Source organism: Panulirus ornatus, chromosome 8 (assembly GCF_036320965.1).
Source record: "Panulirus ornatus isolate Po-2019 chromosome 8, ASM3632096v1, whole genome shotgun sequence".
In the NCBI taxonomy this organism is placed as follows: domain Eukaryota; kingdom Metazoa; phylum Arthropoda; class Malacostraca; order Decapoda; family Palinuridae; genus Panulirus; species Panulirus ornatus.
The window spans coordinates 2,770,878-2,797,074 of NC_092231.1; the positions used below are offsets into that span (position 1 = coordinate 2,770,878).

At 43.9% G+C, this 26,197-nt stretch overlaps 3 protein-coding genes across 6 annotated transcripts in view; 2 read left to right on the plus strand and 1 right to left on the minus strand.

Annotated features, from left to right (window-relative positions):
• Positions 1–36: 36 nt before the first annotated feature.
• LOC139749663 (uncharacterized) lies at positions 37–11,331 on the plus strand. The gene is made up of 7 exons (XM_071663828.1): positions 37–570; positions 3,240–3,337; positions 5,290–5,395; positions 6,016–6,140; positions 9,147–9,339; positions 10,020–10,131; positions 10,836–11,331. Exons 1-7 carry the CDS (start codon positions 486–488, stop codon positions 10,996–10,998), a joined length of 882 nt encoding a protein of 293 aa, XP_071519929.1. The 5' UTR covers positions 37–485; the 3' UTR covers positions 10,999–11,331.
• On the minus strand, positions 11,329–22,357 carry LOC139749732 (techylectin-5A-like). Its single transcript, XM_071663916.1, has 4 exons — positions 21,912–22,357; positions 14,337–14,788; positions 13,334–13,444; positions 11,329–11,970 (listed from the first exon to the last, which is right to left on the minus strand). Exons 1-4 carry the CDS (start codon positions 22,128–22,130, stop codon positions 11,805–11,807), a joined length of 948 nt encoding a protein of 315 aa, XP_071520017.1. The 5' UTR covers positions 22,131–22,357; the 3' UTR covers positions 11,329–11,804.
• A 3,420-nt stretch (positions 22,358–25,777) lies between these two features.
• Positions 25,778–26,197, plus strand: part of LOC139749733 (uncharacterized) — a 42,995-nt gene continuing 42,575 nt past the window's right edge. For 2 of the 4 annotated variants that reach the window (XM_071663918.1, XM_071663917.1), the window contains exon 1: positions 25,778–25,909. Coding sequence is in view for 1 of the 4 variants with exons in the window: in XM_071663917.1 (XP_071520018.1) it covers positions 25,886–25,909 (24 nt within the window). In the remaining 3 variants the exon portion in view is untranslated. The remainder of the gene's footprint in view (positions 25,910–26,197) is intronic. The other 2 variants (XM_071663919.1, XM_071663920.1) reach the window with 1 other exon arrangement.

Below are 26,197 nucleotides of genomic sequence, written 5' to 3' on the forward strand. Positions count from 1 at the left end.
ACAGAGGAAGGAATGTCACAAGGTACGTTTAGTAACACACTGCGACGAGTCTGCCACTCTGGAGGGGTCGGAGATGGGGACTTAATTCTGAAGATTTTCCTTGCGAAAGCTGCATGTCGCCTGGGGCTGAGGCAGGGTGATTACCACCCTGCGACCGACCTGAGCTGTAGAGACGTATATCATGTGTGCCTACGTAGGTACTCGCTGAGACCCAACAGGTGTTGTGATAATGGCCGTCCCTTTCTACAGCCACTCAGGGCCACACAGAGTAAACACAGGTGTTATCATACCGTTGTCCGTACATCCAGCACCTACACAGCAACACAGTCGTAGTCACACTCTGGCCAGGACAGGGAAGCAGCCGCTCCATCTCTCCTGTAGGCACTTGCCCCAGAACCAAGCGCTCCAGGACGCTCCATCAGGGTGGTCAAGGGAGTCCAGCGAGAGACAGGTGTCATACGAGCGGCGCATCACCATTCTGGACGATGACGTCAGTCACAGTGTTGGTAGTGTTGGCCAATTTGTTGTCAGGGACTCTGGCAACACCTGGCAAGCCCATGTCGGACAAACGTAAGTACTACAGTAACTACAGTTAGTTCATCCACTCCATCCTAAACTTTGTTTCACCTGCTTGCTCACCACCTTATCCATAGCAAACATAAACAAGCAAACCACACAATACAAGCAGCCATAAACACTCAACACATTACAAAAGGAAAATAACTTCTATTTCAATCTCGCTTCAATATGCTCGGCACCCAAGTGTTTCCAGCAACACTAGACCCCTCCCGACCAGACCCCTTCTACAACACTACAAATACAGAGTCAGTGTATTAGAAAGCTCGTCATGCCGAAGATGTAACTTCTATTGTGAAGACACTGAGCATTTTACTCCTTAACTCTCCTATACTTACCGCACACTGACACACATACAACATCACGACACTTATTGACCTTGGGTCGTGGCCAGCTTCCACTGTGTTGCTGGAGCTCCATACAAGGGATTTATAGAAACAAGCAAACAGACAGCAACAGACCGAGACAAACACATACTCACTCATACATACTCGCATTGTTTTCATCAGTCGTGCTGTGATATACAATGGACTACATTCAATTACTCGATTGTATCAGTGACAAAATTCAAGGTGATTTGATCTGTGGCGACTCTTACTCTCCTCGTCTTGTCTCAAGTTCACACATACGTTAACTGTTCGGTTGACAGTGAGACAGACTGGCTTTCTCGAGGGCGTCCTCTTGGCTGGCCTGCTACACTATGTTAAATCGACTGTTCAAAATAGAATGGCTCGCCAGCAGGTATCCATCTCCAGCATGGTGTGCTATCATCTGCAGTATATGTGGGAGTAGCTATATCGCTATCTATCTTTCTTTATATATATTATCCCTGGGGATAGGGGAGAAATAATACTTCCCACGTATTCCCTGCGTGTCGTAGAAGACGACTCAAAGGGGTAGGAGCGGGGGCCTGGAAATCCTCCCTCTCAGATTTTACTTTTCCAAAAGAAGGAACAAAAAAGGGGGCCAAGTCAGGATTTATTTCATCTAAAGCTCAGTCCTCTGTTCTTGACGCTACCTCGCTAACGCGGGAACTGGCGAATATGTATGAAAAAAATGAGTAAATATCAAGTAATCTTGACCAAAGCCATAACTTAAGATACGACCAAACCTTTCGACCTCTTGCCTACGAGCACAACGGTGTGACCCTTGAGTATGATGACCTTACCCTTGAGGGTCAGGTCAGAGGTGCGTCCATCATACCCACGGGTCGCGCTGCTGTGCTTTGAGGGTCTGGTCATATGCGGGCGGCTCAGTGGTGACCGCCAGGAGTGGTGTGCAGCTGCCGGTGGTGTACTACAGCAGCAGGCTGGACACTGCCGGTGGTGTACTACAGCAGCAGGCTGGACACTGCCGGTGGTGTACTACAGCAGCAGGCTGGACACTGCCGGTGGTGTACTACAGCAGCAGGCGCGACACTGCCGGTGGTGTACTACAGCAGCAGGCTGGACACTGCCGGTGGTGTACTACAGCAGCAGGCTGGACACTGCCGGTGGTGTACTACAGCAGCAGGCGCGACACTGCCGGTGGTGTACTACAGCAGCAGGCGCGACACTGCCGGTGGCCGGCATATCTCAAGGCAAACCTCTGGTGTCGAGACGGACTCCGGCAGAGGTACCGTACACTTGTGCATGATGCTCTCTGCTGCTTATATATCAGGTCTTACGAGAAAAAATGAAGGTCAAATGGTCATGATCTGGACCTGATGATAGTCCCAGGTCATAAACCTGACAGGTAAGACAGGACTAACATGACGAGAGGTGGGAGTGTGTACTGCAGGTCTACTGACACCTCCGTCATCAAGGTTGATTATAGGTCCTTCCCTCTACACGCGCACCGTGTGGTCCGTGATAATAACAGGTCCTTCCCTCTACACGTGCACCGTGTGGTCCGTGATAATAACAGGTCCTTCCCTCTACACGTGCACCGTGTGGTCCGTGATGATTATAGGTCCTTCCCTCTACACGTGCACCGTGTGGTCCGTGATAGTAACAGGTCCTTCCTCCTACACGTGCACCGTGTGGTCCGTGATAATAACAGGTCCTTCCCTCTACACGTGCACCGTGTGGTCCGTGATAATAACAGGTCCTTCCCTCTACACGTGCACCGTGTGGTCCGTGATAATAACAGGTCCTTCCCTCTACACGTGCACCGTGTGGTCCGTGATGATTATAGGTCCTTCCCTCTACACGTGCACCGTGTGGTCCGTGATAGTAACAGGTCCTTCCTCCTACACGTGCACCGTGTGGTCCGTGATAATAACAGGTCCTTCCCTCTACACGTGCACCGTGTGGTCCGTGATAATAACAGGTCCTTCCCTCTACACGTGCACCGTGTGGTCCGTGATAATAACAGGTCCTTCCCTCTACACGTGCACCGTGTGGTCCGTGATGATTATAGGTCCTTCCCTGTACACGTGCACCGTGTGGTCCGTGATAGTAACAGGTCCTTCCTCCTACACGTGCACCGTGTGGTCCGTGATAGTAACAGGTCCTTCCTCCTACACGTGCACCGTGTGGTCCGTGATAGTAACAGGTCCTTCCTCCTACACGTGCACCGTGTGGGTCCGTGATGATTATAGGTCCTTCCCTGTACACGTGCACCGTGTGGTCCGTGATAGTAACAGGTCCTTCCTCCTACACGTGCACCGTGTGGGTCCACAGTGATGGCCATCATCGAGGCGTGGGCTCCCCTGGTGTGGTTGCACCCAGAAGAGGTCTTCTTTCCATCCTCCGTCGACTTCCATTTCCAGCATGTTGAGGTAAGTCACCTCCAGAGGTAAGTCACACGTTGGAGAGAACTCTCATGTCGCGGTAACTCTCGAGATGACTTAAGTCACATATTGAGGTAAGTCACAAGTTTAGGAAGATGGCATTTTCATGGTAACGTAAGTAAACCCCCGTGTGAGAGCGAGGATTCCCGCTACCTGAATCCTCTGGATTCAAGTCAGTACAGAAGTGACTCACCCACGTAATGATGATAAGAACTTTGAGAACAGAGAGGGAGAGAGATCTCACACCTTACCTATGCATCTAATGTCACATCTTCATACAGTATACAATGAACAGTTGTGTATGTATTACCACAGATCACAGTAACACCATCAATGGGAAGTATTGTGTCACAGTAAGATCGAGGTCGCTTCAGGTAGGTTTAAATCTTTCTCAGCTTGCATTCACGTGTCGTATGTGGCCTCGGACGACAATGGCTTGCTTGCATCGCTTTCAGCAAGAGCTGCAGGCTCGTAAGGTTGACACGTGAATTATATGAATGGAAGAGGATAGAAGGTGTACATACTTTTACGAATGGAAAATTAGACGTGTTGGGTTTGTGAGAGGCAAGACTGAAGGATAGTGTGGGACGTTTGAGTAGGATGGAATGAAAGATGCGAGATGAAACCCGCCAGTTGACTAAAGTGTTTAGGCAAGAGAAGGTTTAGAGTTGTTAATGAAAGATGAATGGTTTGAAAATATGTTTATTTGCACTTGCGGTGGATGACACTGTGGCACATTGGCACACACGTTCTGTCTAATACTTTGAGGGTCTCACTGATCCCTTCCCATGGTATGTCCTCATCTCCCCCATGGAGGTTGTCGTCCCAGGTTATTCCGTCAATAGAAACACAAAGGTCATTATGATTTGTCTCTTACAATCTCGTGTTTACTTCTCGACTGTCATGTTGACCAGCATTTCAAGCAGTACACAACAGAAATCTGCCTCAAACATGATTTCGCTGTGATCAATCATACGAAAGGTTTTACCAACCACTATAGTGACAAGGTCTTCGTCTACTGCTACAACTGAGTCTAATATTATACGTTGTGAGGAGGATACTCAGAAAATGGTATTATACTCCAGCTGAACATGGTGAAGACTCGAACCAACTGGAAGGTCATTCTGCTCAGCGTGAACCTAGCATGTGAAGACCCTCCCGATGTGATCGTGTCTTGTACACGATTCCAGCAGTGATTAGGGTAGTGGCTAGGTTGGATAAGGTCAGTGTTCAAGCTGTGACCTGGAGCATTATACTCGGATCTGATTAGTTTTATGACAGTGGAGAGAATTCAAGAAGTGGGGTCTCGCCAGCGTGGAACTCCCCACCCGTACTGCACAAATAGGTAGGGTAAGTACACACACACACACACACACACACACACACACACACCTTATCATCACAGATAAGTAAAGAGGGTAATAATGGTAGGTGTGCCAGTCCTTGTGTCAGGTCCCGCTCACATGGTCTACCCTCAGCAAAAGGTAAACGACAGGACTACTGCTTGATAGTCAAGGTGTCAGCTCCATTTTTTATGTCAAACCTGACACTAGGGGGCGCGCGCCGGCCGGGTACACAACACCAGATGTTTACTTCCATGACGTGCCCTGGCAACTGTACAGCTGGTCTGGCCCCTGAGGCGACCTGGAGCGGCGACCTGACTCTTTGGGTGACTTGATCCCTCGAGTGACCCGACTCGAAAACCATCACCACCTTCCCTTACGCTGAACACCCATCACCCCCGTACACTGGACACGGATCACCTGGGAACATCAGACTCATACAGGCGCGGTAGATGGTTGTTGTTGGCTGTGATGGTGGCTGAAGACGGTTGATGGGTGTGCGCTGATGACGTCTAGTGATGGAAAGAAGTCAGCGATGTGTTCCTGTGTTTGACCACCTTACTAAACCCCTTTTCCTGTGTTCATATCAACGGTCAGGTGCGGGCCAGCGACGAGACGGTGGTCCAGACCTCCCCGGACCGGTACTCTGTGGTGACTGGACCGGAGACCAGCGACATGCACCTCAACTCTGTCCCGGATCTGGGTGAGTACGTAGGTCCCCTTCCCCCTGACATGTGGGGGTGGGGTATACAAGACGAAGGTTCTGTTATCCCTCGCTTCTGTAGCAAGTAATGGCTATGATATAGCAGGTAGTGGCTGTGGTATAGCACGTAGTGCCCACGGTATAGCACTTAGCGGCTATGATATAACAGAAAGTGGTTATAGTACAGTGAATGAAACCCATGACATAGCAGGTAGCGGCTGTGATACAGAAAGTATTGTGGCTATGGCGCTGTAGGCATCGTCTATAATATAGCAGTTAGTGGCTATATTTCTGCCGTCATTTTACCGTTAGGCAGTTGCTGTTACCTGACGATCCTTCTTGTGTGTTACCGGACTGTGTGGTCACACGGCGTTGTCCGAGTCTCTCCTCACACAGGTAACTTACGTTCACCTGTCACACACTGTTGCGTCGTTCTTCCTGCTCTTACCTCCATTATTTACAATGTACGAGAAGTCTTTCTCCTTCTCTGTAACCTCTTGATAGAGACACACTGTAACTACAGTCATGTACACCATCTGACCTCTGCTCTCTCCCTGCTGATGTAGTGATCAGATGACCAGTTACCGAGACATGATGTCTTCCTCCCTGACCCGCCACAGAGTGCGCAGATTGTATACTGGATTGGTTCGCTGGTCACAACGTCAGCCACACGGCGGTCCCCACTTACGTGTTCGTCCGCGACCACCAGACCCTGCGCAACCGTCCATACGAGGAAGGTTGTATGGTACAGATGACCATACGAGGAAGGTTGTATGGTACAGATGACCATACGAGGAAGGTTGTATGGTACAGATGACCATACGAGGAAGGTTGTATGGTACAGATGACCATACGAGGAAGGTTGTATGGTACAGATGACCATACGAGGAAGGTTGTATGGTACAGATGACCATACGAGGAAGGTTGTATGGTACAGATGACCATACGAGGAAGGTTGTATGGTACAGATGACCATACGAGGAAGGTTGTATGGTACAGATGACCATACGAGGAAGGTTGTATGGTACAGATGACCATACGAGGAAGGTTGTATGGTACAGATGACCATACGAGGAAGGTTGTATGGTACAGATGACCATACGAGGAAGGTTGTATGGTACAGATGACCATACGAGGAAGGTTGTATGGTACAGATGACCATACGAGGAAGGTTGTATGGTACAGATGACCATACGAGGAAGGTTGTATGGTACAGATGACCATACGAGGAAGGTTGTATGGTACAGATGACCATACGAGGAAGGTTGTATGGTACAGATGGTCATACGAGGAAGGTTGTATGGTACAGATGACCATACGAGGAAGGTTGTATGGTACAGATGACCATACGAGGAAGGTTGTATGGTACAGATGACCATACGAGGAAGGTTGTATGGTACAGATGACCATACGAGGAAGGTTGTATGGTACAGATGACCATACGAGGAAGGTTGTATGGTACAGATGACCATACGAGGAAGGTTGTATGGTACAGATGACCATACGAGGAAGGTTGTATGGTACAGATGACCATACGAGGAAGGTTGTATGGTACAGATGACCATACGAGGAAGGTTGTATGGTACAGATGACCATACGAGGAAGGTTGTATGGTACAGATGACCATACGAGGAAGGTTGTATGGTACAGATGACCATACGAGGAAGGTTGTATGGTACAGATGACCATACGAGGAAGGTTGTATGGTACAGATGACCATACGAGGAAGGTTGTATGGTACAGATGACCATACGAGGAAGGTTGTATGGTACAGATGACCATACGAGGAAGGTTGTATGGTACAGATGACCATACGAGGAAGGTTGTATGGTACAGATGACCATACGAGGAAGGTTGTATGGTACAGATGACCATACGAGGAAGGTTGTATGGTACAGATGACCATACGAGGAAGGTTGTATGGTACAGATGACCATACGAGGAAGGTTGTATGGTACAGATGACCATACGAGGAAGGTTGTATGGTACAGATGACCATACGAGGAAGGTTGTATGGTACAGATGACCATACGAGGAAGGTTGTATGGTACAGATGACCATACGAGGAAGGTTGTATGGTACAGATGGTCATACGAGGAAGGTTGTATGGTACAGATGACCATACGAGGAAGGTTGTATGGTACAGATGACCATACGAGGAAGGTTGTATGGTACAGATGACCATACGAGGAAGGTTGTATGGTACAGATGACCATACGAGGAAGGTTGTATGGTACAGATGACCATACGAGGAAGGTTGTATGGTACAGATGACCATACGAGGAAGGTTGTATGGTACAGATGACCATACGAGGAAGGTTGTATGGTACAGATGACCATACGAGGAAGGTTGTATGGTACAGATGACCATACGAGGAAGGTTGTATGGTACAGATGACCATACGAGGAAGGTTGTATGGTACAGATGACCATACGAGGAAGGTTGTATGGTACAGATGACCATACGAGGAAGGTTGTATGGTACAGATGACCATACGAGGAAGGTTGTATGGTACAGATGACCATACGAGGAAGGTTGTATGGTACAGATGACCATACGAGGAAGGTTGTATGGTACAGATGACCATACGAGGAAGGTTGTATGGTACAGATGACCATACGAGGAAGGTTGTATGGTACAGATGACCATACGAGGAAGGTTGTATGGTACAGATGACCATACGAGGAAGGTTGTATGGTACAGATGACCATACGAGGAAGGTTGTATGGTACAGATGACCATACGAGGAAGGTTGTATGGTACAGATGACCATACGAGGAAGGTTGTATGGTACAGATGACCATACGAGGAAGGTTGTATGGTACAGATGGTCATACGAGGAAGGTTGTATGGTACAGATGATCATACGAGGAAGGCTGTATGGTACAGATGACCATACGAGGAAGGTTGTATGGTACAGATGGTCATACGAGGAAGGTTGTATGGTACAGATGGTCATACGAGGAAGGTTGTATGGTACAGATGATCATACGAGGAAGGTTGTATGGTACAGATGACCATACGAGGAAGGTTGTATGGTACAGATGACCATACGAGGAAGGTTGTATGGTACAGATGACCATACGAGGAAGGTTGTATGGTACAGATGACCATACGAGGAAGGTTGTATGGTACAGATGACCATACGAGGAAGGTTGTATGGTACAGATGACCATACGAGGAAGGTTGTATGGTACAGATGACCATACGAGGAAGGTTGTATGGTACAGATGACCATACGAGGAAGGTTGTATGGTACAGATGACCATACGAGGAAGGTTGTATGGTACAGATGACCATACGAGGAAGGTTGTATGGTACAGATGACCATACGAGACAAGGTGTGGGAATTTTCGTTAAAGGTGAGTGACATGAAATGTTGATTCATTATACACATATAATAACACAAGATAATCACTTGCGATATACATACGGTAATTCCAGGATTATGATAATGTGGGCTGAGAAGGTCGGGTACAAGTTGTTTCAGATTATGTGAATAACATGGTAGGATTTTTTTTTTTCATTATCTAAGATGGTTCAAGAGAAGAAATATCATGAAGGAACGAGGGAGATGATAGTGAAATAGATAAACAATAAAAGTGAAAGACTGACTTCCAAGTTAGACAGGAGGTGAGGAACGTCAGTGTGTCAATATGTCGATACCAGGTGAGGGGCTGCTGGACCGCCAGTTGCAAGAACTAACATGGACAATGTGTCGATAAAAACCATTTCTACTGCCATGGTTAGGACACACACACACACACACACACACACACACACCTGTTGACGTGTGCCTTGCCTGAGTCGAGTGTTATGGCAGGTGAGGAGAGCCGTATGGACATGATCGACGTGACTTACCCAGCCACGGTGGAGGTGGTGGACGGCCAACACGCCGAGCTCTTCTCCGCCAACGGCTCGCACGGCCTCTGGTCACAGGAAGGTCAGTGATGATGAACATCGCATCAAAGTCAGAATATTCACAAGCTTCATAATTATCGTTCCAGATGTTATCTGAAATATCGTTTTCATGTCTGTGCGTACGGGCAAGTCTTCCGTCATGTCTGTGCGTACGGACAAGTCTTCCGTCATACATGCAATGTTCTCACGAAGTAATAAGTTTGTTTTTTCTAAGATCATCTCACCAGGCAATGAACCATTTTCCAAACTGACGGTTGAATATACGTGACGCTGTCTCTCCTGGAACACTGACATAACTACACCACTGTCTTCTGTAACAGTTGGTGGATCAGGTCAAACCACACCCAGGAACATGTTGACCAACTGTAGATGATATTGTTGCTGATACGCCATCATTCCCTCCCTTACCAAGACGAGTAACACGCCATGACCCTAGACCTCACAACACTCCCTAAAATCCCACAAGGAATCTCTCAAATTCTTGAACTCCAAAGTCCCCGTCCCTTCAGACCAACGATCAAGAAATACTTAAAAGTTTTCTTTCCAGCCCCCTGGATTTGGGCTGGTCTTCAGGCCCCCCCTAGTGCAGAGCAGAGCAGCTTATACAACTTGTATGACACCTTATGCTTCATCAAGTTGCTGTCGTTCTAGCGAGCTGTTAAGTGGTACTAACATCAGACATGTTCCTCGTGTGTGAGGCAGGCACGCATGAGTACGTCCACTTCCCCGTCTACCTGCAGGACCAGGCAGCGCGGGGTTACGCCTGGAGGACCTGGAACTTTCTAGAAGTCGTCAACTACGACCCAGACACGGAGTAAGGCACTGGTCGTCCCCGTAGTCTTGGTTCTGTTGTCTATACAGCGATTTAGGTTACCTGTTACTGTGATTATGACGGTCTTAATCTTTACTGTAATATTGTTCCTGCCTTCTGTAGCGTGTGTTGCTATGATTCATGTATTTCAGTGTATGGCTAACTAGAGAACAAGTACACATTTCATGTATCATATAGCCAGTGTCTAGTGTTACTACCACAATGTGTACGAGATCTCTGGTTCTTAATCCTACATCCTACCTCCCTGAGGTTAGTACACATCACTCTACATCCTACCTTCCTTCCAGGTGCCATGTGTGTAGCCTGTACACACCAAAAGTCTTAATCACTCAGCCCAAAGTAAGACTTACTGGTGAAGCTCAGAAGTCTTTCATATCAAACGAGCCCTAAGATGCACGATGAAAATTCTTGATATTATGTTGACTTTATCTTATTCTCATTATCAACGAAGGCATGCAGTCTAATGTACAACTTATGTATACTGTTATTGCTCAAGCTGTTTACCATGTTCATTATGATATTCGGTAAACAAATGGTAAAATATAGTAGTCTCTTGTGAGATCAACGTAAAGACAGGCAGACAGAACTGACTAAATACATTATTCCTTACTCTTGTTATAGGACATTAGCACTGACTACTGTGGCGATGCTGTGGCCATTATTAATCAGTGTACCTGGTCCTGTAGGTACGAGGGAGATCGTCACTACCTGAACTACAGGGGACGTTGGGGCAACCTGAGGCGCGGGTGTGAGGTGCAGCCTGTCTCCGGCGAGTGTGTGCTGGACGACGGTCCCGGACTCTGGCGGCCTGGCCCCTCCGACTTCCCTGATGACTGTGCTGCCCACTGACTCTCCCCGGCTCTTCCTGTTCGACCCGATGGTTTCTCGCGACTCTTACTGTTGAATTCTGTGGCGCCTTCTGACCCTCGCCCGAACTCTTCCCATTCTCCCGAACCCCAGCGTCTTATGTTCCACTCAAGGATTGCCTTCACTGAAGACTTTTGACCGTGATTGGTGCCATAATGTCAAAGAAGTTAATAGCAATAGATGATGCGGGATCAAGACGTGGAGGAAAAATACACAGACAGAAAATCAGTGGAATCAAAGATCATTTTCTGTAGCGCTGGGTCCTGATGCTTGATGTGTATAGGACAGGGAAAATATATCGTAAACCAACACTAATTTCTGGAGTATATATATTTCTATACATATTTCGTAAAGGTATGTTTTGTTTCTGGAGCAACACACATGCAGAGCTAATTCTATAAAACATTCATCATATTCAGAATGATGGTTGACGGAAGCTTACAGTTAAACCTTATCTTAGGGACGTCCCATCCTGTTACCCAGTCATGCAGCAAATCAAACAGTAACGACTAATCAGCGAACAGGTCCTGTTACAGTTACCAACAAATAGTTGGCAGACAGTTAGCAGACTTATATAAGTGAGCGGCGAGTTAATCTTATTGTCCAGTGACAGTCACGGAATCGTGCGAGAGCCAGTGAAAATCACCGTTGAATAAGGAGGACCCTGGACCGGTCCCAAGGTACTGGGGCCCCCCTCTAGCTCCCTCCTCGGGAGGTGCCCTAAGAGTACTCGTCCACCAGGATGGTCAACACTGACGACCAGTAGGCGACCGGGCTCCACCAGCCTCCTAGAAGGCTGGTCTGATCATCATAGTCGTCTCTTGGAGAGAGTAGTGGTAGCCCTTCCAGTGTTTCCAGTTGATACCATCGGCGAAGCTGTCGTGCTGGCCGACGTGCTGGTAGCCGTTCAGGTTAGAGATGTGGCATTTGTAGTACCACCAAGCCCCACGGAAACTGTGGGCACGAGGGCATTGTATGTTTGGTGATATACAGTATCCTGGGGGTGAGGGAGCGAGTGTATGAGGAAAGGGAGTGAGCGTGTGAGGTATGAGGAGGGAGATGAATGTGTGAGTGAATGGTTTTTGCAGCCTACTATCTCTAGATGCCAAACATGCTATACTGATATATGACTCTGGGTTATTAACGTAGACACAAAGAGATTAATTGGGAATAAATTTGATACATAGATTTATAGAAAATGAAACATTAAAGTTCAGCATAAAAACTGTTAGATAATTAATCTACATTTTGACAGCCAATTATGTATGCCGTCCTGAAGCTGCACTGGCCATGTTGTGCTGGATTTCATTAAAACGTATTTGATTAAGCACAGGAGTTTAGTTCTGGACGTTTTGAAGACTGTAAGTAAATAGGTATAACAGAGATCATTATTATCATTATTGTTATTAGAATTAGTAGTAGTAGTAGTGATAGTAGTAGTAATAGCAGTAGTAACAGTGGGAGTATTATGGAAAAGAGCCTAGCTGACTTTGAACCTTGATGAACATAAGGATAGAGGAACAGAATTGTCACCATCAGCTGGTTGGAAGATGGATGAAGGGTATTTTGACGGTGTTACAAAGGAAGGGGAAAATATTATAGAAAACCTGAGGAAGAGAACTGATGATCTGCAGCATGTGATCTATCATGAGAAGTGATGGTCTGTTGCATATGTACTATCATGAGACCTGATGGTCTGCAGCATGTGAAGTGTCATGGAAACACAATTAATAGCCTAGAAGGAAGGAAAACATATATGGTAATATATTCATGGCACTAGATGGAGGTCATCAAGAACAGTACATTAGGACTGAGTATCTTAGCAAGAGAGATACTGTAACATTAAATCTGGAAAAATATCAGAGAATATGACGAAAAAATATCAGACAAAAATATACGGAAGGAACACAATGGCTAGAAAGATTTCTCAGAACAATTCCGGGTGAAATAAGTAACACATATGAACCAACTATTGAAACATTTTAAAGAAAACTGGATTTATTGTTGAGGTCAGCACCTGATGAACCTCGGACTGATGAGCGTAACATGCGGAAACTGAATTGCCCAACGAACAAGACATACGGTGAGCGCTATTCACCAACCCTGCCATGATGGGAGGTCGTAAGACTGGGCATGTCTACGTCCCCCACTTTCCCAGACATTATGATCCTTTCCAACATACGAGAGAAGAATATTTCCTCAGGTTTAAGATTTGCAAGACGAGACGTCGTGTTTCAAGTTCTGCGTTATGTGGATGCAAGTAGTTAAAGTCCGTCAGTGTTGACCATTTCTGAGGACTGCTGGAAACAATACCTACCTCTCTGCACAGTTGCTGCTGGTGTCGGTGTCGTGGTCAGCGTCGTGAGTGGAAAACGGATGGCCATCGTGTGTGCCGTCTCCCAACCCGTCCCCAGCCGTTCCTGTGTACCTGCGGCAAGTGAAACACCCACAGGTCATCAGTTCTCCGCTCCCTCTAAGTCCATGAAATATCAAGATGATCGTACATAAATCCCGAAAGATTTTCCTACATAAATGTGTTTGTGTCTCTGTCGACCCATGGCAACAATGTTTCATGGAAGGTAGTAGTAGTACTGATAACGGACATGTTGACTGATCAGCATACAAATATTCAGTCTCGACCATACATATCCCCGACTACGAGTTCTCGTAGTGTTAGGAGCAGTGGATGTATTGTTTAAGTGCTCTGCTATTGCTAATCGGCATCATTACCTAAAGTATTACTCACGAAATAAGAAACAAAAATAGATGTACAACAGGATATAGGGATTGAATGAGTAAACAATGTGAGGTTTACAGTATTAGAAGTGAAACTACACAGTTGATCTATACTTTTTTTTACCGCCAGTTCTTGACTTTTTTCGTATGTTTGCTTCATACAGACCGGTGTATTTCTGACGCTTGTAGCTTGATGAATCCAATCAAAATCACACCCGTGACAAATTTCTTAGATGAACTAAGGCCACAAACAATTATTCATTGCTAGGAATGTGTGGACAACAACGCGCTTGCTGTTAGTTGAGACTGAAGTGCTGCTTCCGTACGCACGATGATACACTCTAAGATTTAAATGTGCTTTAATGAGCTGCAGTATGGAAACATACAATAATACAATCTACAATTGAGACTATGTGAAATAAAGAATAATGGTTTGAGTTGTGTGCAATCCTTCTTTCATATTACTATCCCTTCCTAGTTTCCTAACATATTCTATAATATTTACGTCATTGTTTTACCATATCGATAGAGTTTTACAATGTTCATTAGAATCATAGATGCAATTCAAGTAGAGGAACATTTACCTGTCAACACTGATGGAATAGAATGAGGCGAGAGGTCCCACGTAGAACTTTCCATACTTGGCCCACCGATGTTCGCCATCGTAATCCTTGAGGTCAACCCGTAGTTCCTGAAGCGCAGTGGAAGCAAGTTCATGAAGAATATCGAGACCCAGCCAGAACTCGCCCTCCAAGTGGCCAAAACCCAGCCTATACTCGATCCAGGTGCGGTAAAAGTCCTCTCGCTGGGTGAGGTTTCGGCGTCTCTGGAACACCGTCCAGCCACCGCCGTCCACCGTCTGCTCACAGTAGACGGTGACGGAGGCGTCGCGATGCTTCAGGAACGGGTACACCTGTCGGATGCCGGAGCTGGTGTCGCCAGAATCAAGCAGGTCTCGGCAGTGGCGCGGACGGTTCAAGATCATCTGGCTCTCCTGAACACTTTCCTTCAATTGTGACACCGTCTCGCGCACCTCCTGATACCAGTGGTATACAGACAGGGAGAATGTTACCATGTATGGTTATCACAGTTTTATAGTCCATTGATTTACACTACACTGAAGATTAGTTAACAATGAATGGGTACCAGAGAGATTAATTCATTCACTAGTGATGTTGCCTACGGCATAACTAACTTATTGTATTTCTAGAGGAATTAGACTCTAAGTTACCCATGAAAAACGATCCAGTAAGTCATACAGTTTTGTTGGGGATTACTGGATATTAAGCTGAACATACCCGAGGAAGGTCCTGTGGGCGGAGATTCTTTACTTGGTAATCCCACAGCCAGTCATCCCACTACCAGTTATACCTTGGGCAGTTTGTCACAATCTAGATGTCCACAACTCACATTAATGTTCTCAGTAAATGTACCTGACATTCAAGAAGACTCCACATTTCTGTCTAGACAGTATACATACAGAGAAACATAACTCAAAAGATGGGAAGGTTCTGTCCGACTAGTTACCGAAGGTCACGTCGACAAGTATTGCTCACAGATCACATCCATCAATAACTTACCGCTTGTATGGACCTTATCAGACTAGCTTCAACTTTTGACATAAACATTAAATTTGAGAGTATGGCGACGGTTTTCACTAAATCATGCGAGTAAAATTTCTAACGACGAAAAAAGGCTTTATTCCTAACTTTTCCCTTTCATTTATGATCATAAGGCTCTTTTGTTGAAATGTTTCTCTTGCGTCATATATACAATGCATCTTTAGCTTTATTTCACCGTGTCCAGTATGAAACTTGCATTTACACTTATATCTTGACAAGGTTCCTGTAATCCTTTGAAATTTTGTCTTCATTGTTCTTAAAGGTCTACTGGTGATTGTCTCTCCCGTGTGGATCGTCCATGGTCCTCGCTTAGTGATTTTGGTGAATTTTACGTAATGGCCCTTGACATCCCAAAAAAAATAGTTTCCTGCCCAGACTTACTTCTTTTGGATCTTCCGTCTCTCTCGAATGGACACCTTCCTCTCTAGTCTATGTGAACTAGGATATCTTGAGGCTTTGACAGAATGTGGCACCGAGACATGATCTTCAAATTCTCCTGCTCTAGCTTTTCCCTCTCGCTCTGTTCTCTCACATCCAGCATTTCTCTATCAAGGCTGCTTCCTTAATTAGTTGACGGCTCCTACTTTCATTCTTTCCCTAGTAGAAGCAGTGTCCCTCATGGTTCTGTCCTGTCTCTTATGATCTTCCTCATTCTTAGCAACGACCTCCTTTCTTCAACAAATAACTCGGAGCGCTCATGTTCTGTCAACTTAAATATTCTATTCTTATTTTCTTTCAAATCCGCTCGTCTTCACTTACTCGGCCTGTGTCGTCACGTCACAGACACCTTTATCAAGAGACGATAGCACGATGTACCACACAACTCGTCGTAATGTCAAACAAAAGCATCAGAATCTGGAGTATCATCAATGACATTTCATCTCTCTTAGATATCGTGTATAACACAAATAGATAAGTGTTTCTCAGACATTGAGAGTCCAATTTAGATCACAAATAATCATTTTTGAACAATTACTGCAAAGAACAAATTCGCGTCGGCATGGAGTTCTGTGCTCACATTTAACGTTCTAATTATTCTTATTTCCTTGGGGAAGTTGAGTGTACAGCATTATAATATTTTCTTATTAACTCTCACAATTAGATGGATCACGAAATAGCGGGAAGGCTGCGCCTCACATGACCACTGTGTACCGTTGCCAACTTGGACTTTTGTACTATTTTTATCGACCTTTGAAGTTTAGCTTTTTTCTATTTTGGGTCTGCAAGGAGCTTGAACGGGAAATGTTTGTAACTATTGATGTTTCGCTCTTCCATCATGGCCGCATCTTCAGGAACAAGTGAAATGGAGAAGTGAGCAGCAGGCTTTCATGTGAGAGATATGGGCTCAGAAGTGGCTTAGTGTATGGCCAGTGGCAGCAAGAGAGAGAGAGAGAGAGAGAGAGAGAGAGAGTGCTCAGGATTCGTGGTGTCGGGTACGGGGCTTTTGAGAAAGTCCATCATCCCAGTGAAGATCTGGTTCCTGATTGGTTGTTAAAGAGAAGTAATGTAGAAGTGTTGTCTGGTACACTGTAGGCTGACCACATAAGTCGCTTTCCTGATTAACGAGAGCCTCTGTGTTGTGAATATGCTGGGTGTCTCTAACATGACTCTCCCATGTTGATCATTCGTGTTCTACTTGGTAGCGGCGCGTCCGAGAGAGGAGGGTGGTGGTGGTTCCCACGTAGTTGAAGTTATTAAGAAGTTTACGGTCTCCCTCATGACCCACATCATACATTACGTAGCAGCGTTGTTAAGGATTCTGGTTCTGATGTTATTTTCGTTCATGGCAAAATTCTTAGTCGCGATGCTCATGTTAAGGAGGCTGTATAATACATTATTGCACCAGTATATATATATATATATAGATATATATATATATATATATATATATATATATATATATATATATATATATATATATATATATATATATATATATATATATATATTTATATATATATATATATATATATATATATATATATATATATATATATATATATATATATATATATATATATATATATAAATATTTATATATATATATATATATATATATATATATATATATATATATATATATATATATATATATATATATATATATATATCTATATATATATATATATATATATATATATATATATATATATATATATATATATATATATATATATATACATATATATATATATATACTGGTGCAATAATAAATATTTATATATATATATATATATATATATATATATATATATATATATATATATATATATATATATCAGTAAATTTTAGGGAGAATAAAAAGATGTTCTGGAAGGAGGTAAATAGGGTGCGTAAGACAAGGGAGCAAATGGGAACTTCAGTGAAGGGCGTAAATGGGGAGGTGATAAACAAGTAGTGGTGATGTGAGAAGGAGATGGAATGAGTATTTTGAAGGTTTGTTGAATGTGTCTGATGACAGAGTGGCAGATATAGGGTGTTTTGGTCGAGGTGGTGTGCAAAGTGAGAGGGTTAGGGAAAATGATTTGGTAAACAGAGAAGAGGTAGTAAAAGCTTTGCGGAAGATGAAAGCCGGCAAGGCAGCAGGTTTGGATGGTATTGCAGTGGAATTTATTAAAAAAGGGGGTGACTTTATTGTTGACTGGTTGGTAAGGTTATTTAATGTATGTATGACTCATGGTGAGGTGCCTGAGGATTGGCGGAATGCGTGCATAGTGCCATTGTACAAAGGCAAAGGGGATAAGAGTGAGTGCTCAAATTACAGAGGTATAAGTTTGTTGAGTATTCCTGGTAAATTATATGGGAGGGTATTGATTGAGAGGGTGAAGGCATGTACAGAGCATCAGATTGGGGAAGAGCAGTGCGGTTTCAGAAGTGGTAGAGGATGTGTGGATCAGGTGTTTGCTTTGAAGAATGTATGTGAGAAATACTTAGAAAAGCAAATGGATTTGTATGTAGCATTTATGGATCTGGAGAAGGCATATGATAGAGTTGATAGAGATGCTCTGTGGAAGGTATTAAGAATATATGGTGTGGGAGGCAAGTTGTTAGAAGCAGTGAAAAGTTTTTATCGAGGATGTAAGGCATGTGTACGTGTAGGAAGAGAGGAAAGTGATTGGTTCTCAGTGAATGTAGGTTTGCGGCAGGGGTGTGTGATGTCTCCATGGTTGTTTAATTTGTTTATGGATGGGGTTGTTAGGGAGGTAAATGCAAGAGTCCTGGAAAGAGGGGCAAGTATGAAGTCTGTTGGGGATGAGAGAGCTTGGGAAGTGAGTCAGTTGTTGTTCGCTGATGATACAGCGCTGGTGGCTGATTCATGTGAGAAACTGCAGAAGCTGGTGACTGAGTTTGGTAAAGTGTGTGGAAGAAGAAAGTTAAGAGTAAATGTGAATAAGAGCAAGGTTATTAGGTACAGTAGGGTTGAGGGTCAAGTCAATTGGGAGGTGAGTTTGAATGGAGAAAAACTGGAGGAAGTGAGGTGTTTTAGATATCTGGGAGTGGATCTGTCAGCGGATGGAACCATGGAAGCGGAAGTGGATCATAGGGTGGGGGAGGGGGCGAAAATTTTGGGAGCCTTGAAAAATGTGTGGAAGTCGAGAACAGTATCTCGGAAAGCAAAAATGGGTATGTTTGAAGGAATAGTGGTTCCAACAATGTTGTATGGTTGCGAGGCGTGGGCTATGGATAGAGTTGTGCGCAGGAGGATGGATGTGCTGGAAATGAGATGTTTGAGGACAATGTGTGGTGTGAGGTGGTTTGATCGAGTAAGTAACGTAAGGGTAAGAGAGATGTGTGGAAATAAAAAGAGCGTGGTTGAGAGAGCAGAAGAGGGTGTTTTGAAATGGTTTGGTCACATGGAGAGAATGAGTGAGGAAAGATTGACCAAGAGGATATATGTGTCGGAGGTGGAGGGAACGAGGAGAAGAGGGAGACCAAATTGGAGGTGGAAAGATGGAGTGAAAAAGATTTTGTGTGATCGGGGCCTGAACATGCAGGAGGGTGTAAGGAGGGCAAGGAATAGAGTGAATTGGAGCGATGTGGTATACAGGGGTTGACGTGCTGTCAGTGGAGTGAATCAGGGCATGTGAAGCGTCTGGGGTAAACCATGGAAAGGTGTGTAGGTATGTATATTTGCGTGTGTGGACGTGTGTATGTACATGTGTATGGGGGAGGGGTTGGGCCATTTCTTTCGTCTGTTTCCTTGCGCTACCTCGCAAACGCGGGAGACAGCGACAAAGTATAAAAAAAAAAAAAAAAAAAAAAAAAAATATATATATATATTTATATATATATATATGAATATATATATATATATATATATATATATATATATATATATATATATATATATATATATATATATATATATATATATATATATACTGGTGCAATAATGTGTTATACAGCCTCCTTAACATGAGCATCGCGACTAAGAATTTTGCCATGAACGAAAACATCAGAACCAGAATCCTTAACAACGCTGCTACGTAATGTATGATGTGGGTCATGAGGGAGACCGTAAACTTCTTAATAACTTCAACTACGTGGGAACCACCACCACCCTCCTCTCTCGGACGCGCCGCTACCAAGTAGAACACGAATGATCAACATGGGAGAGTCATGTTAGAGACACCCAGCATATTCACAACACAGAGGCTCTCGTTAATCAGGAAAGCGACTTATGTGGTCAGCCTACAGTGTACCAGACAACACTTCTACATTACTTCTCTTTAACAACCAATCAGGAACCAGATCTTCACTGGGATGATGGACTTTCTCAAAAGCCCCGTACCCGACACCACGAATCCTGAGATCTCTCTCTCTCTCTCTCTCTCTCTCTCTCTCTCTCTCTCTCTCTCTCTCTCTCTCTCTCTCTCTCTCTCTCTCTCTCTCTCTCTCTCTCTCTCTCTTGCTGCCACTGGCCATACACTAAGCCACTTCTGAGCCCATATCTCTCACATGAAAGCCTGTTGCTCACTTCTCCATTTCACTTGTTCCTGAAGATGCGGCCATGATGGAAGAGCGAAACATCAATAGTTACAAACATTTCCCGTTCAAGCTCCTTGCAGACCCAAGAAAACGGAGGTTTATAGATAAATAATCCTCCCAAGCTGCTTAGCGAAACATAGTTTTAATTATGAAATAATGAGGATGGAACACAGTGGAAAAAAGCCTCGGTATGAATATCATGAAGCAGGAAGTAAGCTTTAGGAATCTGTGTGTATGAGGGTCTTTGGAATTGATGTCGACCCTAACCTGGCGCCAGAGTTCTTCCACTCCAGCAAGAGAGTAAAGGAGACAAATTGTCCGTTAATCAAGTATTGACACTGCTTTTAAGTATACGAAATCTTCAGCAAGTTGTCCATATCCTGCATAAGGCCAACATGGGGTTACAGAAGGGAAGTCGTTTCTCGGTAACCTTCTCTCCTTGAATAAAGTATATGAAACTGTTGATCAGGGTAAGAGTTATCATATTGTATACTTAGACTTAAGTAAGGTTTTTGACAGAGTACCTCATGACTGTCTGCTTAGAAAAATAACGGCACACGGTATCGGGGGTTGTGTATTTAATTGGAATAGGGCGTGGCTCACTGACAGAGAACAGAGGGTATGCATCAGCAGAGTTACATCAGACAAGGGCACTGTGGCCAGTGGTGCTCCTCAGGGGTCAGTCTTGGGACCACTCTTGTTCGTTGCATATATTTACGTCTTGGGAATGGGAATAACTAGCGACTTGAGTAAATTTGCCGTTGATACAAAAGTAGGGGCCGTAATTAACTCAGATGAATATTCAGTAAATTTGTATATGGACTTGAGTAAATTATCAGAATGGGCGGGTACAAGGAAAATGGAATTCAAAATTTAGTGTGGGTAGACAGGAACACTAATTACAAATTGAACAATATTACTATTGGTAAAACAATGCGAGAGAGATTCAGGAGTACTGGTGCGCGAGGATCTTAAGCCAATATCCTCACTTCGTATGTTCTTGTATGTTATTCAAGTTTGGTCACCGTACCTAAGAAGCACAAAGAACTGATAGAGGTTTAGAGTAAGAAGTGAACTGATCACAGCCTTTATGTTTTTGAATCAACTTGGAAAGTGAGGAGACATGAACACAACCAACACTGGAAGAGAAAGGCGAGAGGGCAGACATGATTACAATCTTCAATATTCTAAATCAACTTCACAAGGTTGATGTTAATTAGCTTTCACTGAACTAGACACAATAACTTCAGACATACGTAGAAACTTTGCAAAACGAGAGAGACAAGACGTGAAGAGACTTTCCTCTGCTGAGAGAACTATCGTCAAGGTAACTGGTGCAAAAAATATTAAGGGAGGCTGCTGCTGTCTAGCATCAAAGGAGATTATTTCCTACTTGTATCTAGGGAGGCTAGTGCCACACAGTAGTAAGGGAGGCATGTACCTAAATCAAGGAAGACTTGTTACTTACTTGTATCAAGAGAGACTGCTACACTCCCATCAATGAGCAGTTATCTGTACAGTTCGTCTGTATATCAGAGCTAATCTTACCTTGATGAAGGACGTTTCTTGGTTGACGTCCAGGGAGCAGGATGCAATGGCGGCAGTGACACAGGAGGGGCTGAACCCTGCCGCCTGCAGGAGGCTCGGCACCAGGGAACTTCCTCCGTTGGAACACTGTCCTTCCGGCACGTTCACCTGTGACGCGACCACCAGCACCGCCGCCCGTAGCAAGACACAACGGAGCCACAAGGATCCACTCACACCCATCGCTGCTGCAGGAAGGTCTTTGACGCTCACTGGACACGTCAGATGTAGATCTGTACTCGGTGGTTTATGTAGAGATCTCTGTGGCGGGATAGCCACCGACTCCTGGGGATGGATGCTGGGGTGTGAGCGCAAGAGCGGCTACCAACCTCCGTCACTATCTGGCATTCTTCATGATTGTCGTCACAATGCCGCAGCAAGAGAGCTCTACTTACGCAACACACAACATCGACTTGCCCAATGCCTCACCAGTTGATCTAGGACTTAGCTCATTTAGGAGTGAACGCTTTCAGACTAGGAAGATGGGAGGACCGGGAGAGGTCATAGTAGCAGAGAAGACTACAAGGAATGACGTCAGAGGAATAGTGCAGGCTGGTCGGCTTAGGTATGTCAGAGAGATATTGCAGGCTGTGTAAGGAAGGTCAGATGTCCTCTCAGTGACCATCCACTACCCACCAGTCCCTCAGCACAGAGCGAGGATCACTTGAATTTTTGTTCATAAATATGTATAATGACAAGGATCGTTTTGTTCACCACGCAAAACTGAATTAAGTCTCAACAGTTTTATTCTCAACAGTGAAATGCCATCAACGAAACCATGGTGAGGTGTCTACATTACAGTGATAACATTTTCAACTGACCTTGTATGATCACTATATATTTACATTATTTTCGTATTTTAACTTCCTCAATCTTTTCTTCCAACTGAACATAATTCAATAGGTATTTCCTTTAATCTCAACCTGTATTGTGGAGTGTATCATATTCTCGGATATAATGCTTAAGCATGACCTTATAATCGTCTTCACAGTACATGTTACAGCCTATTATATCCACTTTTACGTAAACTTATTCCATATTCTCGACCACTTTTATAGCCTCGCCCTCGCCTCCATTTCTATATCTTTATGCCCTTTCTAAGTTCATAATGTACAGGGATTCTGTTAATTTCTTTCTATCACCATACACTCCTAATGATATATTTTTCACATACCTTCTTTCCTGTAACACTGGCTAGGTTTCAAATTCTTCTTTACCCTACTGTATCCTTTGCTCTGAGGACTGGCCTTGGTGACGACTCGACACCATCACTGCCGCCTTCGACAAGCAGAGTGGAGGGCATAGATGACAGGTGGAGGGTGTTACTGATAGGTGGAGAGTGGTAGGGTACTAATGACATGTGATGGAAAGAGATATATTCTTTTGGAGAGGTCCTTCAAGGAGATTGTACTGTGATGACACAACCTCATCAAAGGTTATTTTTTCACTCCAGGACGACAATGCCAGAAAGAAATCCAATTCTTCCAAGTCATTTTCACAGCCGCTCACATCCTCGCCTCCACCAAGTGATGATCAGACGTCTCACCAGCTGCCCCTCAGTCGTTCACATCTGAGATTCTGTAAGGCATGCCTTGCAATAATTACTTAATCCAATAATGCCCGCATACCATATTTCTTCACTTATATTTGTCTTCATTTTTTTAAGTCTGTAACCACTGTCGTTTTCCATTTGGACACTACACATAGTTCCTTAGTAAAAGATAACACTCGGGTTGTTATCTGTATTCCAATTTCCAGTCCTTTTTGAGCATATAACTCCACAAACTCCACCACTTCCATTCACACCTCTGAACACCTCATGCCTCCCAATTATACAAGTAATTGCCACATGACCCACTTTAGCATTCAAATCACCTTTCACTGATACCCGACCCCTCGCATCAAACCTGCTAATGTCAGCACTTACTAAGCTTCTCCCAAAATACCTCTCTCGTCATGCTTCCTGTGGCAAGTCGCATATTCTCTGATATTCACCCATCTCCAGTAATCCACTTTCATTTTCAACGACATCAGTCAGGAACTCACTTCCTTACGCTCTCTAACACATTTACACAACTTCAGCAAAAGTGCGCTCGTCTTCACACTAACCCCTGGCTTTTTTCCTAAAACATTTCAAAACCATCCATACTCCTTTGTCTTTCTTTGTCTCTCTTAGAGCTAGAAAATCCAGGTTCCTTTCTTAAGACATTCTACGTATTTCTTTTTTCTCAAATCTGTCTTGATCCCAGCACAGTCAGGGACCCCAGCCTGAATCTTCGAGGAGGGTGAGCACTGCTCCTGTGGCCACGTCTTTTACTTCTTAAAAAACTGAAGTACAAGAACGGAAGGATTTCCAACCTCCCACTCTTGCCCCTTTTTGTGGCGTTCTACGTCATATACATAGATAGATAGGTAGATAGATAAATATAGATAGATAGATAATCTTGGAGACAAATGGGGGTGTAGGAGGAGAAAGAATACGACGAGTAATGGGAGAACTTTATTGTAGTATGACCACAAAAATGTGATCTCTAAACACTTGTCATGATAACGATCACCCTGTAAACCTTCGAAATCCAGTCATACCCTCCTGCTGATTATGCCGCCCGTAACGTCATTGAGTCATAATTGCTAGTACTAAGAACTTTAATTTGTCCCTAGGCAACTTAAAAGCCCATCCTATCATCAGCCAAATCATTATGAAAGAATTAACAAGAAGCGAAAAATAAATCAAGACAACTAGCTACCCAGGCCAACCCCCGTTATGTGGTGTGAGGTGGTTTGATCGAGTAAGTAATAAAAGGGTAAGAGAGATGTGTGGTGATAGAAAGAGTGTGGTTGAGAAAGCAGAATAGGGTGTATTGAAATGGTTTAGTCACATGGAGAGAATGAGTGAGGAAAGATTGACAAGGAGGATATATGTGTCAGAGGTGGAGGGAACAAGAAGTGGGAGACCAAATTGGAAGTGGAAGGATGGAGTGAAAAAGATTTTGAGCGATCGGGGCCTGAACATGCAGGAGTGTGAAAGGCGTGCAAGGAACAGAGTGAATTGGAACGATGTGGTATACCGGGGTCGACGTGCTGTCAATGGATTGAACCAGGGCTTGTGAAGCGTCTGGGGTAAACCATGGAAAATTTTGTGGTGCCTGGATGTGGAAAGGGAGCTGTGGTTTCGGTGCATTACACATGACTGCTACAGTGTGAAAGAATGTGGCCTTTGTTGTCTTTTCCTAGCGCTACCTCGCGTGCACGCGGGGGAAGGGGGTGCCATTTCATGTGTGGCGGGGTGGCGAGAATGGATGAAGGTAGCATGTATGAATATATTCAGGTGTATATATGTATATGTCTGCTATATGTCTGTGTATGCATATGTATGTATACGTTGAAATGTATAGGTATGTATATGTGCGTGTGTGGGCGTTTATGCTTAAACATGTGTATGTAGGTGGGTTGGGCTATTCTTAGGTCTGTTTCCTTGCGCTACCTCGCTAACACGGTAGACAGCGACAAAGTATAATAGATATATGGATAAATAAATAAATAAATGAATAAGTATATATATATATATATATATATATATATATATATATATATATATATATATATATATATATATGTAGTACAGTAAAAGATAATAGGCACAAATGTATTGATGACAAAATGCACCGAATTAATTATGTCAGCATTATAAGGTGTCGCAATAAATTGTACTTGTCGTGCTTGTCAGTATTTGTATTTTTCAAACATATAAAATTATCTCAAAATTATATCGCTATTCATTTCACTATAGAGATAAAGTTCTCCGCTGTCGAAAACATGAATACATATTTTTCTCGTAACTGTGAATTTGAGGAGTCTTGCTGGAGGCATCCTTGGCGGTAGCGTTTGTCAACAAAGTTAATGTTTTTGTTTATGCTCGTCTTGCTATGTAACTATCAATGGACTTCAAGGAGGAACTAGAGGTAATTATGTTTTTCCACACGACTGATTGTAGAATCTCACATTATGTTAACGTATTTATTAACGAGATGCACTAAGTACCACATCAGACATGATTATGAGTTAAAATACAGTTCACTGTTAGAAATCACTGAATGAGCATACACAGGACATATAGTTAGAGATAAAAAAAAGCAAAATACCGCAAATATTCTCTGGGTGGGGAAGAATAGACAATCACTGAACTTAATTGTTCTGAGGAGAAATGATTTAGAGGGATACTTTTTGAGATATTGATGGTTTGTCATCAC